This window comes from Trichomycterus rosablanca, chromosome 11 (genome assembly GCF_030014385.1).
Source record: "Trichomycterus rosablanca isolate fTriRos1 chromosome 11, fTriRos1.hap1, whole genome shotgun sequence".
Lineage (NCBI taxonomy): Eukaryota > Metazoa > Chordata > Actinopteri > Siluriformes > Trichomycteridae > Trichomycterus > Trichomycterus rosablanca.
The window spans coordinates 17,503,837-17,520,817 of NC_085998.1; the positions used below are offsets into that span (position 1 = coordinate 17,503,837).

General features: G+C 39.4%; 2 protein-coding genes across 2 annotated transcripts; one reads left to right on the forward strand and one right to left on the reverse strand.

Annotated features, from left to right (window-relative positions):
* Positions 1 to 2,253: 2,253 nt before the first annotated feature.
* On the reverse strand, positions 2,254 to 6,644 carry nip7 (NIP7 nucleolar pre-rRNA processing protein). Its single transcript, XM_063004501.1, has 5 exons — positions 6,514 to 6,644; positions 6,270 to 6,356; positions 3,595 to 3,733; positions 3,307 to 3,447; positions 2,254 to 2,859 (listed from the first exon to the last, which is right to left on the reverse strand). Exons 1-5 carry the CDS (start codon positions 6,567 to 6,569, stop codon positions 2,740 to 2,742), a joined length of 543 nt encoding a protein of 180 aa, XP_062860571.1. The 5' UTR covers positions 6,570 to 6,644; the 3' UTR covers positions 2,254 to 2,739.
* Positions 6,645 to 8,526: 1,882 nt separating this feature from the next.
* cog8 (component of oligomeric golgi complex 8) lies at positions 8,527 to 16,924 on the forward strand. Its single transcript, XM_063005217.1, has 5 exons — positions 8,527 to 8,855; positions 11,776 to 11,983; positions 12,380 to 13,198; positions 13,840 to 14,008; positions 14,936 to 16,924. Exons 1-5 carry the CDS (start codon positions 8,527 to 8,529, stop codon positions 15,307 to 15,309), a joined length of 1,899 nt encoding a protein of 632 aa, XP_062861287.1. The 3' UTR covers positions 15,310 to 16,924.
* Positions 16,925 to 16,981: the final 57 nt, after the last annotated feature.

Sequence of the window (16,981 nt, forward strand, 5' to 3'; positions counted from 1 at the left end):
CATTAATAGTTGAAATTGTTAAGAAACCTTGCATTGATTACCATGTACGTAATTACAAATGTATATTGTACTTTTAATACATATTTTTTCAATGAATTAGAAAACAGAAGGAACAATCTATTGTGGACACTAATATAACCTGCTATGATGCTTTTTCTGTTCTTCAGTAACTCAGTGACTACAGCGTAACACTGGTTTGCTGAAATCACAGCTTGACCACCATTACTAGATGAACTCTAGATGAGAACTAGTCCCGGTGCTGCAGGAGTGAGGAATGTGTATTAACTTGAAGTATAGATGATAAATAAGGTACCTGATGTCATACATGAGCTTTCTGCATTATGAGGGTTAACTTGTACATGCAGTAGTTTCAAACCCAGTTTCAAAACAATGAGACACTTGGTCAAATGTAAGTAAAAACAGACAGCAAGATTTAGCAAACCCTTAAATACATATCTCAACAGGGTTTTAATCCACAGCGGTGCTATTGGCCGGTTGGGCCTCTACATACAGACATCATTGGCTATGTTTGAGGGGGAATGGCTGAGATCCTGCAAAGGATTGGCGTCCTGTCCGGGGCGTGTTGCTCCATTACGCCCAGTGATTCCGGAAGTTTTACATTTGCCAATTTGCTTATATCATTCCTGATCATGGCAGCATTACGTGTCTATAAAATTAAGAATTAGTGTATTTATACAAAAGGGCAGCACAGTGGCTCGGTGGGCATCACTGTTGCCTCACAGCAAGAAGGTCTTGGGTTTGAGTACCAGGTGGAGTACTCCGGGTCCTTTCTGTGTTCTCTATGTTTTCTTTGTGTCTGTGTGGGTTTCCTTTGGGAGCTCCGGTTTCCTCCCACAGTCCAAAGACATGCACTCAGATTAATTGGAGATACAAAATTGTCCATGACTGTGTTTGACAATAAACGTGTGTACTGATGAATCTTGTGTAACCAATAACTACCTGTTCGGTCATGAAAGTGTGTAAAACATGTTAAAATCCTAATAAAATAAATAAATCTGTAAAGTATAACACGTTATCCCACTACTGCTGAGATCCGGGGTTCAAATCTCAGTAGTGCTCGGCCAGTCAGGCATCTACACAGACATGATTGGCTAGATCTGTAGATGGCGAAGTATGAACAGCCTAGCCATTAATGGGTGCACTTCTCAGTGCTCTTTCGTTGCCGGTCCCAAGCCCAGATAAAAATAACAATGGTTGCGTCAGGAAGGGCATCCAATGAAAAAACTATGCAGACCAGAATGATCCACTGTTGTGACCCCAAAATATGAGAACAGCAGAAAGAAAAAAGAAATAATGTAAAACATGTATCTCTTCTTTGTGCTGCTTTCATTGTAAATTATCTCTAAAAGACAGTTTGTTTTTATTTGCATTTTACCCAGGGTCTGAACTTTTTTGGAACTGGGATATAATTCACTGGTGTAAAGACTTAACAGTCTGTCAAAAATACTATAATCATTCATCTTTACAACTGGAAAGCAAACGCAGGATAATATAAATTAAAAATGTTGATTTATGAAGATGTTTTTGAGTTGTTATAAAATACTTGCTCTTTCATGTGTAAAACCTTTTTGCATAATAAAGATGTTAGGTTGAGAACTACTAAAGGTTCGCTTTAAACTTGATGTCGGAAACTTAATGTGGTCAGTGGGACCTGCTAATCTCAATGTTACTTTCTTTGCTGTGGAGTTAGCAGGGTGGCACTGTGGTGTACTAAGTAGTGTTCCAAGATCGTACCTTCAACTTTATACACAGTCGCTAGAGTGGTCATGTTTCCCTAATGTCCATCCCATTCAATCGTGGTGTTTGATTCTGAAGGATCTGAATGGTGTATCTGGATTGTGAGAACCTGTGATCACACGTTTAGTTGTTAGTTCCCATTACATGATCACATTTCGGTTCCTTTCGCTTCCATGTGACTAACACACGTCCCCTCCGACACGTGATGGAGCTTCTTTTTCATCCGCACCAGGCGGGTTCATATGGAGATCCGTAACACGCACGTAGTGTCATGGCCCGATCTCTATTATTCTGTGCAGCAGTTATGAGGAATACTCCTTTGGCATGGACTATCGAGACAATGTACAACCCCAAATCAGTACAAATTGGGACAGTATTGTCAATGCAAAAAAATACAAATTATTAATACATTATAAAACAGTGTCTCTAAAATTTGCCTTTTTAAAAAATGTAAGAAACAGCTTTTGTGTTTAAAAACATGCCTTCTTAATGCTGTCCAGCTTCTTCTGTTTTATTTTATACAAGATTTAATTCCAGAGTAACTTTAACACATATATGGATAATCTAAGATACTTTAATACTTCTACCTAAGAAGATCCATGAGTTACTTTTATTTTTAAGAAACATTTTCATTTCTTTTTCTTCAGTATGAATAACAGCTTGATCATACAACACTGCTTCTGAATCAGTCACAAAATCAGACACAGTATATAAAAAAAAAAGTCTGCAGGAAAAAAATATGATGCATCTAAACAGGTTGATTAGGCTTCTGCTAAAACTGAATGGAGTCATGGATAATCCAGCTGTAAGCCACTAGGCAGATGTACTACAGCTTAGATAAAACACTGTCCATACAAATACGTTCTGAACTGCTTGTGGAAATCTTTGCTGAATATTAACATTTGTTGTAGTTCCTTCAGAACTAAATTACAGTCCACCTATATCAAACAGCAACAGTCTATTGCAGGATGCGGTATTGTTTTAGGTCAGCGTATCCTCGCTCCTGATGTACTCGCCCACATCGGCTTGGTGAAACACCACAATAGCCATAGGATCGACTCTACGGCACTCCTGTGTGGTTTTAGCTGCCACTCCAAAGCCCTGCAACATAAAACACAACAGGTCCAACATTTATTCCATGTGCTATTTAACACTGTATATAATGTACACTTACACTACACTAGAGTGTGATATCTCTATGTGATCTTTTCAGCTATAACAACAGCCACTATTTTGAGAAGGCTTCCTACAAGGCTTATGTATGTCTGTTGGAATTTGTGCCCATTCAGTCAAAAGAGCTGGGCACGTATGGCTGGTCAAGAAAACATCAATCGATGTTCCAGTTCATTCCAAAGCTGTTCAGTGGAGCTGTACCCTGTGCAGGCCAGTGGAGTTTTTTAAAACCAAAAAAGTTCAGAATCGCAGCACTGGTGCGTTATCAATAAATCCCTCTGCCCCAGGATGCCGAGATTATATAAATCTTAAATCAAAGATGCCAATAATTTTAAATCTGGCTGTGCATATTAAAACCTTAGTTAGAGAACTCACCAGCGGTACATCCGCCATCGAGTAGACCACCACTCCCTGATACTGAGCTGTATTTTCTGTAATCCGACCAAGCCCAGACTTCATGACGTGGTTGCCATATAGGAAAGATTGTTCTGCTCCAGGCTTTACCCAAACTTTATACTGTAATAAAACACACATACATTATTTCTGGGAGCAAACTAAAAGTTAATTAAGTTATATTTTTTTCTCATTTAATAATACCAAGTAATTTCTACAGCAACACAATACACGTGCTGTGCTACAGTACCAGTCAGAGATGTTTAATACCTTGGCATATGGAGCGAGGAAATCGAGAGCTGTGATATGTAGGCGAAATTTGTGAGTCTTGGTAAACTTTCCAAAACATGTTCCAACAGAAATTAATTTGTCCCGAGAGATGTTTGTGGCCAACTTCAGGATTTTTTCACTAAAAGAAAAAAAACAAAAAAAAAACACTAGGGTTAAAGATGATCATAGTTGTTTTACAAATGCAATTTAGGTGGAAACATTTGAATAACACAACTGTTGAAACATTTTGACCAAGACAAGTGTATCATAAAACATAAAAATGCATTTGAAAAAATGCCATGCCTGCCATGTCACTTAGGAGATGCCCCCAGAGGTATTTCATAATTACCTGACCTTTAATGTTTGCAAATAAAAAACAGACTCCCTTACTAAGTAGCCAGCATCTCAATTAAATACTATGACTGCAGGAAAAAACACTCAACTGCTGTTGTAGCTGTACTGCTAAAGTACATTTAAACAACTTTATATTGACCCACATAATCTGCATATGTCTGTTTAAATAATTGTAGATAGATATCACTCCAGTAAAACACATGGATGTGAGATGTACTGCATCACCTTTTAGCGTGCAGATTAATCTGACAGATGATGTAAAAGGGCTGTGTACCAATCTGTATGCCAAGCACTAGTCATAAAAATAGTAATGACTAATATACTAATTAGACATACACTTTAAAACTGTAGTATGTGATTTAATATACAGTAGGGTTTTTTACACACACATTAATCAAAATACTGATAGCATCATGTCATGTTATATTACAAAAAGGTTAAATAAAGTAAAATATTGAATTAAGTAATTAAATATTTAATTAATTAAGTAAAATAAAATCTTCATTGTTTACATCAAAGAGATTGTCACAGTCGTAAAGCATTAGGTAAAAAAACCTGTTTTTGATAAACAACATTAGCCAGTTAGCTGTGTAAGCTGAACTGATTCTCAGTGCTGTGTGTGCAAAGGTAAAGATGTGTATTATATACTGTACATATTACACTGAGCCAAAATAGCTTCCAAAAGCAATCTGAAACTTAGTTGTGTGGGAAACAAGGACAAATTATTTCTACTATACATACGTGAGCAGCGAGTGGTCTGGTTCAATAAGCTTGTGTGACCTAATGCTTTGTGGCTGAGCTGATACTGATGCTAGACATTTCCACTTCACAAGAACAGTGCCTTCGTGCATTACATTTTACTAGCTGTGTTTGTCGATATAGACTGCATGGCTGTATTTTTCAGTATTTTCTGACTTCATGTACTGATGAGGTCAAAAGTTTACGCAAACTTGTAAAGGACATGTATGGTAGTGTTGGTATAGCAAGAATTTCTGCAACTAAACGACATTCTTTAGATTTTAAGCACTGAAATACTGTGACATAACATTAAGTCAAAAATGTGACACTGAAGCCCTCCTCCTTTCCACATTGAAATATTAGCATCAAAGAAGAATAACAAAATATAATATTGTAAAAAATTGGATTAATTGGCAACTTAAGTCCATTACATAATTGCTAAATGTTGTAAAAAGTAGAGATGATCAAACAAAGTGGTAAGCATGCTCCTGTCCCCAGTTATTTTGAATGGCCTAATATATATATATTTTTTAGCGCATCCAATTACTCAATTGCGTCATGCTTCCTCTCTGTCGATGCCAATCTCTGCTCTGACCGAGGAGATCGAAGCTAACCCACGCTCCCTCCGTCACGTGAGCAGCAAGCCGCATGCATTTTATCACCCACACATTGACGAGTGTTGCGCCACCTAGCGTTGTGTATGAAGGGACACACCCTAAGAGCACACTTTCCTAATCTCTGTGTAGGTACCTCTAATCAGCCAGCAGAGGTCGGAACCACACCATTCTGACAGAGAGAGAACCATATCCGGCTGTAGTCCCGCCCATCTGAACAACAGGCCAATCGTTGTTCATGTAGCCGCTCAGCCCAAGCCGGCAAGGCAGAGCTGAGATTCGATACGATGTATTCGAGATCTCAGCTCTGGTGAACAGCGTGTGTTTTATTATTTATTTATTTATTATGATTTTAACATCATGTTTTACACTTCGGTTACATTCATAACAGGACAGGTAGTTACTCTTTACACAAGATTCATCAGTTCACAAGTTTAATGTTAAACACAGTATTTGACAATCTCCAATTTAACTTACTTGTATGTCTTTGGCCTGTGGGAGGAAACCCTCGAAGACACCGTGAAAACATGCAAACTCTACAGAGCAAGGACCCAAACCACCCCACCTGGAGATCGAACCCAGGACCTTCTTGCCATGACGCAAGAAAAAAATGATAATAATACAATAAAATAATAAAATGTAAAGGGTATAATAACTAAATAATGGTTTTGGTTTATTACCAATTAATATATGGTACTTTTTAAATTCAAGTTTGTATTTTTCTCAACCAGTCACAAAAGGCACATCTGTAGAAATCATTAAAATTTCCTGACACACATGTTCCTTGCTCCCCTGACATAAGTAACTGTATGTCACATTTTAACCTCTATTGTATCTGCATAATAACCAACTAACTTATCAGAAATGATGTGCACAAAGGTATGTGATGTACACATGTGCATTAGACACAGCAACATCAAACTCGTGAAAACTCTAATAAAGCAAGTGTGAGTTACTGTGCATGTTTACCTGATGTAATAAACCCGATCATGGTGGAGTCTGAAGCAGTAAGTACCATCAGGTCTGTCAACAAGAAGTTTGATGTTCTCTCCAATACTAATAACAAAACATTACACACAATTAGAAACACACAAGAGTAAAAACTACTACAGTAAAGAATACAGAGAGCATTACTGACCACTACATCGTGTCGGCTAGTGTTTGAACATGGCTATAGATTAAGTGCATTTCATACTGATTTCTAAATACTCACTATTTGGAAAGCTTTTCAAACATTGTTTTTGTCTCCTCGTCTGTTAGCGGCCGCATTTTATATAATCCGATTAATGTTTTACCCCAAAATGAAAACACGTGGAATCGTAGAAAAGTGCAGCCAGGCGTCACAGGATAATGACGTAGCACAGTGCTGGAAACGTCGCAGTACTCTGGCGTTTCAGTCAAGGCCGCGCCCAATTCACAACATGCAGTGCACTCGATTCAGATAATCACTATTTTATTATTCATTGTAAATTAGAAAGCGTCCATTAGCATCGCTCACAAACTAGCTAAAAAAAAAACACATAAACAACAACTTATAATTGCACTACTCCTAATTAGAAAACAAAATACATACAATACAATTAAATTGCCTTCTATCAACAACAGTAAAAACGTGTTGGATGTTGAATAATTTGAAGATAAAAAAAGTTTAAACATTTTTAAATAAAAAATTTAAAACATTTAACATTATTAGCCACAATAATAATAAAAACAATACAACACTGAATTAATTTTACAGATAAAAACAAAAAATACAATTCAAAATACATATTATTAACAACAACAAAATAATAGTAACAATACTACATGTTTAAACAAATAAAAACAATATGAGAATATAACATTAATTTTAGGAACAACAATACTATTACTACTACAACTTAATAACAATAATAACATAAAAAGAAACATTGATTAAATACAAACAGAAAATTAGGAAAATACAAGTGACATTTTTTATTCTGTTTTAGTAGTTATAACGGGCCTGTCTGCATGTCTTTGGACTTGTGGGAGGAAACCGGAGCACCGGGAGGAAACCGGAGCACCAGGAGAAAAACACACACAGAGAACATGCAAACTCCACACAGACCCTGGACCCTGACCACCTGGTTGGGGAATTACCACTATAATACTCTTAAACTGAAAATACAAATATAATATTTAATATTTAATAATAAATTAATAATGACATTAATAATACTGTTTGACTGCACGTTTCCTTATATTTTGAGAGTCAACTACAATTTCAACAGGGCAGCAAATACAACAAAGTATCTACGTGGTACTTCACTCGAAAAAAACCTTTCAAATTAGGCCAAAAAGAAAAAAAAATTGCCCTCCCACCAAGACTTTCAAAAATTAAGACCAAAATCTAAAGCTGGAACTTAATTCAGGCCTAATATTTACATATTTTTTATTTTTTTAACATTATAACATATTTATAAAAAGTGCTAATTTTACTTCTTTAGGTAAAACCTTTATAGTAATTAGCTTTTAGTAAAGTGCTAATAATAGTGACCACCAATAGTACACCAACCTTCTTGCTGTAAGGCAACAGTGCTACCCACCAAGCCACTGTACCGCCTGAGGTGGGTGCATATGGAGATCTATCGAGAGTCACACACTGATCTCCATTATCCCCCGTCTCTGTGCAGGTGGCATTTAACAGCCAGCAGAGGTTGTAATTGCAGCAGTTTGTGCATGGCATGGTTGTTGGTGTCGGACAAGTTGATTCAAGTATATTAGAAACAGATGATCTCTAGGGATTTTTAAGCACAACAGGGTCTTAAGTTAGAGTCAGAATCTTACATGAAAAGTATAAATGCATAAACCTGAAGATGTGTTGTGTCAACATTTCATAATCACGCGCATACTTAATCATTAAGATGCTTCATACCAGAAAGTACAAGTCAGCTTAAACATTCCCTAAACATGAAAGTTCACTGTTCTTTAATGGACTGCCTAGACACCAGATCTGAATTCAGTTGAAGACTGTTGAAAATGTAGAAAATCTACAAAATGAATGTGCAGCTGACAAATCTGCTGCCATTGCACGACGCAATCATGGTCCAAAACCACAGAGGAACGTTTCCAATACCTTGTGGGGAAAATAGGCAGTAGGTAATAGGGATAAGGGAGTAGTGATTGTATGCGATTTCGGACACGGCACCTAAACAGGAAGAGTATTATGCGTCTCAGTAGTATGACGCTTTGACGCAGGGTAAAAATGGCGACCGTAGACGTGGAGGATGAGAGTATTTTGGTATCAGTATTTAAAGACAGTTTTCCTGAGAACTGGAGGAATAACCCGGACTTTGCTACATATTTATCCGAGCTGTGTTCATTCGGAGTGGAGAAGTTGAACCGGGAACCGGAGCGGCTGGAGGAAGAAAAAGCTCAGATCCTGCAGCAAACCCGAGAACTCGCCTTCTCCAACTACAAAACCTTCATTCGTACTGCAGAGTGTACTGAACAGATCTACAGAGACTTCAGCCGAGTGGAGGACAGCTTAGCCAAACTGCTGGACAAACTGCCCAGCTTCGGAGAAAAATGCAGGTTTGTGTGAAGACGCGTCTGTTTTCCTGTCAACCACTGATCCGATGTTAGGAGTCGACACTAAAGAGTCGATTCCTGTTATTATACTGATTATTGAAGTTGTCGACACATCGAGAAGGCGAATGCTTTTGCTTAAAAATAAAGTAATTTATTTATTTTAAAGTAACAATATACAGTATACATATCAGTATACATAGTATATGCGAACATACAACTGTCATTAAGACAATAATAAACAATACATGTACAACAAATGAAAATTTCAAGTAGCATAACATTAATAAAATGTTACAAGATGAATAATCTACACTATTTCTTGTTCAAAGAGGGGCACAAGGAATTCACCTTCTGCAAATACACTGCCTGGCCAAAAAAAAGGTCACCACCTGGATTTAACTAAGCAAATAGGTAAGAGCCTCCCATTGGCTAATTACTGCATGGGTGATTATGTTTCAGCTGGCAACAAGTTATTTAACCCTAACTGATGCAGTGAGTAACTTCTCATTTGTTAAACAACCATGTGGAAAGACACATCCTGTGGTCGTGGAAAATATGTTAATCTGTTTCAGAAGGGTCAAATTATTGGCATGCATCAAGCAGAGAAAACATCTAAGGAGAAGCTGAAACTACTAAAATCGGGTTAAGAACTGTCTAACACATTATTAAAAAGTGTAAGGACAGTGGGGAAACATCATCTTCGAGGAAGGAATGTGGTCGGAAAAAAATCTTGAATGATCGTGATCGGCGATCACTTAAACGTTTGGTGAAATCAAATGGTAGAAAAACTACAGTAGAACTCAGGGAGATGTTTAATAGTGAAAGTAAGAGCATTTCCACACGCACAATGCGAAGGGAACTCAAGGGATTGGGACTAAACAGCTGTGTAGCCTTAAGAAAACCACTTGTCAGTGAGGCTAACCAGCAATTTGTTAGGGAGCATAAAGATTGGACTCTGGAGCAATGGAAGAAGGTCATGTGGTCTGATGAGTCCAGATTTACCCTGTTCCAGAGTGATGGGCGCATCAGGGTAAGAAGAGAGGCGGCTGAAGTGATGCACCCATCATGCCTAGTGCCTACCGTACAAGCCTGTGGGGGCAGTGCTATGATCTGGGGTTGCTGCAGTTGGTCAGGTCTAGGTTCAGCAACGTTATGTGCCCAAAGAATGAGGTCAGCTGACTACCTGAATATACTGAACGACCAGGTTATTCCATCAATGGATTTTTTCTTCCCTGATGGCACGGGCATATTCCAAGATGACAATGTCAGGATTCATCAGGCTCATATTGTGAAAGAGTGATTCAGGGAGCATGAGACATCATTTTCACACATGGAGTCCAGACCTGAACCCCATTGAGAATCTTTGGGATGTGCTGGAGAAGACTTTGCGCAGTGGTCCAAATCTCTCATCATCAATACAAGATCTTGGGGAAAAATTAATGCAACTCTGGACAGAAATAAATGTTGTGACATTGCAGAAGCTTGTGGAAACGATGCCACAGCGAATGCGTGCTGTAATCAAAGCTAAAGGCGGTCCAACGAAATATTAGTGTGTGACCTTTTTTTTGGCCAGGCAGTGTATATTTTCAGGTCTAAATTTATAAAAGAAATAAAAGTAAGTAATTGTTTTGGAGCTTTTAGCCTTATGACTTAACATTTAGCTAGTATTATAAATTAGGTTGGTAATAAAAGAGTCATTAGGCTTAAAAAGAGGGTTATCAACAATGTAAAAAAATATATTGGCCTTTGAGCAAAATGTTTTTACTATTTTTTTCCCCTAAATTCCAGAACACATCCACCCTGAAGGAAAAGGTACAGACACAATGAAAAAATAAATTGACTCACTAAAGCTTTTACAGAAGACACACCTTTCGTAGATGGTAATAAATCGACTCAGTCTGGCATTGAGAGAAGGTGAAAACTGCAGTCCTTAGTACTAGTGGATGTAGTATTTGGCGGAGGATATGTCAGTCATTTTAAATTGCAGCAAGTACTGTTGGCTTTTTTGGTTTGGCACTTGTGGTTGTGTCATTCAAAACGTTTTGAAGCCAAGGACTCATTCGAGTGGGGAAAATAATCCTGGCACTTCCAGAGATTTGCTTTATTAAATCATTTATTCAAATGTTAAGGGATATTTTTTCTAGATGATTATTACTTTTATTATTTTATGTGACGCACCTCATGGAACTAGCTTGTAATCCATTAAGTCACTCAAGCTTTAAGGGTGGAAGTTCCTCCACATAAAAGACAGCAGCACAGGGAATAAGAAAATCTATGGGGAACGTTTAGTCATTTCCTAGTCAACGCCTGTCTTCTCTGTCAGTCACTTGCCTATTCTTTCCACGTATGAGGGGTGGATTCTCACAGTGAGCCTCATCACTTATAAAGAGTCATACTATGCCCTCTGAATCATCCACCACTAGTGCAGGCACTTTAACTTCACCTGGTCAAGACAATAACAACACTGAGGGTTGACCTCAAGAGCTCAAGCTCTCTACGATGAAAGACTAGCATATTAGACCAGCTTTTTTAAGTCACAGCTAGGAATATGGTAAAATTGTTATATCTAGGCACATGACAGAGGTTAATACAATTTTATAAGGTTGTGGATAATTAATTTGGGACGACCACTGTTTTCCCACTGTGTTTGAGTTTCTCTTGCCGACTGTAGGCTCTTAGTTATTTCCCATTCTAGATAAACTCTCGCCCTACAAGTCAAGTCAGGGTAATTGGTGGTGATTGTACAACCCAAAATAATGTACAATGATTGATTTTGGCTCTCCATGAGAGTGCTAAAATCAAGCTGGTCAGATCTGACTCTATCTTTGTCTTCACTTCCAGTGCTATGACTGTTGAAATTGCCCACCTCTGATCACATGATTTGTGCATTTGTAAAATCCCATTTTATTTTATCACATAACAGAAGTTTTATGAAGGAAGCAGAAGAGATCGGAGTCAGTCGGCGAATGAACAGTCTGACTCTGAACCGTCACACAGAGATCCTGGAGATCCTTGAAATCCCTCAGCTGATGGACACCTGCGTCCGGAATGGGTACTACGAGGAGGCGCTGGAGCTGGTCGTCTATGTGAAGAGACTGGAGAAAAAGCACTCAACATTACCTGTTATACAGGTACGTATGTGGTTTGTGGGTCATAGAATTTCGCAGTAGACCTGCTAATGGTTCATACCATTTTTATTTTTTATTTTGTCAAATGTGTATAGAAGTCAGTTTAGAATCTCATGTACTGAGCAAGAAGAGAAACAAACATTGTTTTCTACCGCAAATAGTGGTTTTCTAACTAAAACCTGCTCTAAGTGTCACAGAACTAGTTTACTAGTATACTGATACTAAATGTTATTGTTATTAGTCAGTAAACCAGGGGGAAATTGAGTATATACATTACTGAGCCTGAGAACTGTGCATGGCAATGCCTATTTTGTCCACATTTGTTTAACCATATTGTGTATATAAAGACACTGTATGCTTTAATCTGTGTAAATTTGGCATTGTTTTTTGTCTCACCAGGGCATCGTACAGGAGGTCCGACAGTCAGCACAGCTCATGCTGAACCAGCTCCTCCAGCAGCTGCGCAGTAACTCTCAGCTTCCAGTTTGCCTGCGCGTGATTGGCTACCTGCGAAGAATGGACATCTTCACCGAGGCTGAACTGCGTGTGAAGTTCTTGCAGGCGCGTGGCAGCTGGCTGCGCTCTGTGCTCGCCGCTGTGCCTGACGAGGATCCCTACCTTCACATCACCAAAACTGTGGAGGCCTGCCGAGTTCATCTCTTCGACATCATCACTCAGTACCGGGCCATCTTCTCGGACGAGGACCCTCTGCTGCCCCCGGGGGAACAGACCGTGAACGAGTCTGCAATCTTCCATGGCTGGGTAGTGCAGCAGATCGCTCAGTTTTTAGACACCCTGGAAAAAGATCTTCAGCGTGGCGTCGGAAGCCGGTTGGACTCTCTTCTGGGTCAGTGCATGTACTTCGGCTTGTCCTTCAGCCGTGTGGGTGCAGATTTCCGTGGCCAGCTCGCACCCATGTTTCAGCGTGTAGCCTTGGACACATTTATCAAAGCTGTCCGAGAAGCCGTGGAGAAGTTTCAGGAGGATATGAATCTTTATACGCTTATCTCTCTGCCGTCTGTGCTCGGCAACACCATCCCGCCTATGCCCGCAGGCACTCAGCCTGGCACTCTCCAGCCTCCCATGGCTTTGCTGGATTTTCCTCCATTGGCCTGCTTTCTGAACAATGTCTTAACAGCCTTCAATGACCTGCGACTGTGCTGCTCTATTGGTTTAGCCCAGGATGTTACCAGATGCCTTGAGGATGCCCTTCTGAAGGTACGTGGACTGGTGTAAGGTACTCAGTGCAGACTTAAATATAGAGACTTTAGGGCTGAGTGTATTAAATAACAATATACATTACAGGGCCAAAAGTTTGTGAATACCTGTTAATGAGCTTGTTGGGGATCAGTTTCCAAATTCATATGCATTAATGTGGAGTCGTGGGTGGCTCAGCACTATCACCTGACAGCAAGAAGTTCCTGGGTTTGATCTTTGTGGAGTTTGCATGTTCTCCCAGTGTCTAGTGTGTTTCCTCTGGGAACTCTGGTTTCCTCCCACACTCATTTTGAAATGCCTTCTATGAGATTTTGTAGTTTGTTTAAGGGAATTTGTGCCCATACAGTGAGCCTCAGCATGTACGGTGATTCCTTAGCTGGCATTTCCTCCTCAAATAATGCCACTTGTGTCTGAATGCCTGACCAGTGGCACAGCCGAGACATGAGTCTTAAGGCTGAGTCTCAACTGTGCCACCAGAGCCCAAAAAACTAGGGGTAAAAATATTGAGCAAACATATTATGCTGTTTACTGAGACAAACAGGCCCAAAGTGGATGTATGTTAACTAATGGCCTATCAGTTCAGTTTGTATGTGTTCTGGTTGTCTTTTCAAATCCTAATCTGATTCTGTTGTCCTGCACAGGTGACCAAACTGATTCTAGTGTTCCACAGAGCAGAAGACACAGCCTTCAGCAGCCGTGAGCGGGAGTTATTCGTTCAGTTCTGCACCGCCTTTGCTGAGGACATGGTGCCGTTCTTAAACCGGTGTCTCCAGGTTCTCTTCCCCCCAGCTCAGCTGGCACAGATTTTTGGTAAATGTTCACAACAATCCAAACATAGCACACACCTATAAGCCACTCATGCTGTCAAAACAGCTTTGACGAGACATGGACTCTACAATATATCTGAAGGAGTCCTGTTGTATCTGGTACCAGGGCATTACCAGCAGTTCACACACTGAGAGATGGATCATCCTAAAATGCATCAGCCCAAAATTGAATACACTGCTCAAAATTAAGGTAACACCTAAATCATACAACAACAGTCAATAGAAACTAAAATCATCAACCCATTGAGGCTGGGCTTGAAAACCACTGATCCAATGTTTGTGTATTAACTCATCAACTTAGTAATGTGATGGCCCCCACATTCCTGTATGCACTTCCAAAAACGTCTGGGCATGCTCCTTATGTGTTAGCGAATGGTGTCCTGGGGGATCTTCTACCAGACCTGGGCAGTCTGTGGTGTTGCATTCTTATGTATCTGTGCAGGGGCACTGATACATAAAGTCCCAGAGGTTCTCAATTGGATTCAGGTCTGGGGAACCTGAGGACCAGTCAATGGCATCAATGCTTTCGTCATCCAGTAACTGCCTCCACACTCTGGCCACATGAGGCCAGGGCATTGTCCTGTACCAGTGTAAGGTCTGACAATGGCTCCTAGGATTTCATGCTGATATTTAACAGCTGTCAGGGTACCGTTGGCTATCACATGGAGGTTGTCCAGCTCTCCCTGTGTAACAGTTCGTGTCCTGGTGTACCCTTCATGCTCTTAGACTGCTGGGAGACCGAATCGCTAGTTAAATTTTTTGAGCAGCGTATATTCCCAACTGAGACATGCACCAATGTTTTGAAACAGGCAGCACCAAGCATGTTTTGAGGGGGTGGCCCTAATGTTTTGACTCGCCAGTGCATATTTACTACTGAGTATTAATTACTGGGATGTTCTGTTGTTCACAGGTGTCTCCCCAGCTCAACTTCAGAAATACGGCCACATCGGCTGCATCGACATAAACGCTGTCCTGGAACCTTTGGAGTTTGTCCTTCCAAAGAAGGAGACCCCAGCGTCTCCCATGCCAGAGCTCTCCGTTGACCTGACCAGCCTAACCATCAGTGAAGCAGAATCTCTAGCTGTGAAGAAAGTAGAACCTTCTGAAAAGGCTGCTTCAAAAATTGTACCAACTTCTCACACCACACAGACTAGAGAGTCTGAAACTACTGTTGAACCATCGGTGAACCTGACACAGCCTGAAAGATCTGATCAGGAACTAAGTGCTTCAGGAGAAACTTCTCCAGCAAGTACACATATTCAGAAAGAATCAGTGGCAGAGTAAAATGAACAGGCATGAACACTAGTTTCTTCGAAGTACTCCAATATTGAGTCAAGCTGCGTCACACTAGCTTTTAATTGTACAATTTCTGAAGTAAGATTACGTTTTTAAGATATGGTAATTATCCGATGAGTAATTGTTGGTTTAATACAGTCAGTAAACATCTATCTGATATACTCAAGTTGATACTGCAGCACTGGGGGAGATAAAGTTGGTGTTGATTCAGTTTCTAACTCACTGAAAGAATCTGAACCCTAGTTACATGCATGTATGTTTGGCAAGCTGACATCAGTACCAGCTGGAAGTCTGACAGCAGTCAAAAGGCATTCATTGTTGGTATGTCTTAAAAAAACCCAATTGATATTAGTCCATTGACAGATGTTAAAAGTCTATTTAAAATCTCCTTACACACTTATATATAAGCATGCTGGGTTATCTTTACAGTACCAACCTAGATCTGGTTGCACTCTGTCAGACGTTAAAGACCCGGCACACACACAAATGGCAAAAATTCCAAATGCAGTTGATCTAGTGGATCAATTTTAGTTCGACTGTGCCATCTTTCATCTTAATTCGATTCAACATTATGACTTCACTGTTAGCAGCCAACAGTACTTTTCTACTACCTTCCAACATGCACTGTGTTTCTGATTGGAATCCAACTCAAAAGTTGCTATTTTTTTCTAAACTGTGCACTCTGTCTTAAAGCATTACAGCATCCTTTACCCACTATAACAAAAAAAACCCAACACATTATTTGACCTCTTTTACAAAGTCATTTTAATGCTACTGCAACTAACCTTGCAAAACATAACATGGAAATTTGGATAACATTGAATGCCACACCAGCATGCATCTACGGTAATGACAAGGTGGACATTGTTAAAACAGTACATGTGACAATCTCTGGCAGTGCTCTAAACCACATCCTACATACTACATAGTGTAACTTTACCCTTAGTAGTGTACTATTCAGCTAGGGTGCAGTTCAGAATGCAGATCATTTTAGTACACTGCTGTTTCTTTGTGGGGGAAAGTGAAGTCATTGACACGTGTATTTTTTCCTCGTTTCATGCATCCTAAATAAATTTGGGAAAAATAATCATAACACGTCTTCTACTAGTAACTAAACTTCTGACGTCAACTGTTGCCTGTCCTATGTAATTTGAAGCCCCTTTTCTGGAACCCTAGGTGATAGAACATTGTGTATCTCAGTAATAGGTTCATACAGAAGTTGATGAGAAATGTCTGTTCTTTGAATAAGAAGTGACTGCAGTTTTATGTATGACAAAATCATCAGCCAAACCTAGTCTGGGCTAACTGGACCAGAATAGCAGTGAACCAGTATGTCGTGTGACTGCAGCATCTAGCTACATCGCTTCAGTACTGAATGCTCATTTAAATTAATAAACCTTTGGGAAAAATCACATGTATATTTGATGTATACATTTTATTATGGATGTCAGTGTACAGATCTATATTTTCATGTGCCAAAATATTATGGCACAAGCAGTGACTGATAAATATATTTAAATTACATGACCGGTTGTTAGAAACAGTTTGTATTATTATTTAACGTTATTATTATGTGATGGGTTTTCCGAATAAAAAATACAAATATTGGGAAAATGAAATGCCACATTGTTTGATTTCACGTGAAAAAGGGGCAAGACAT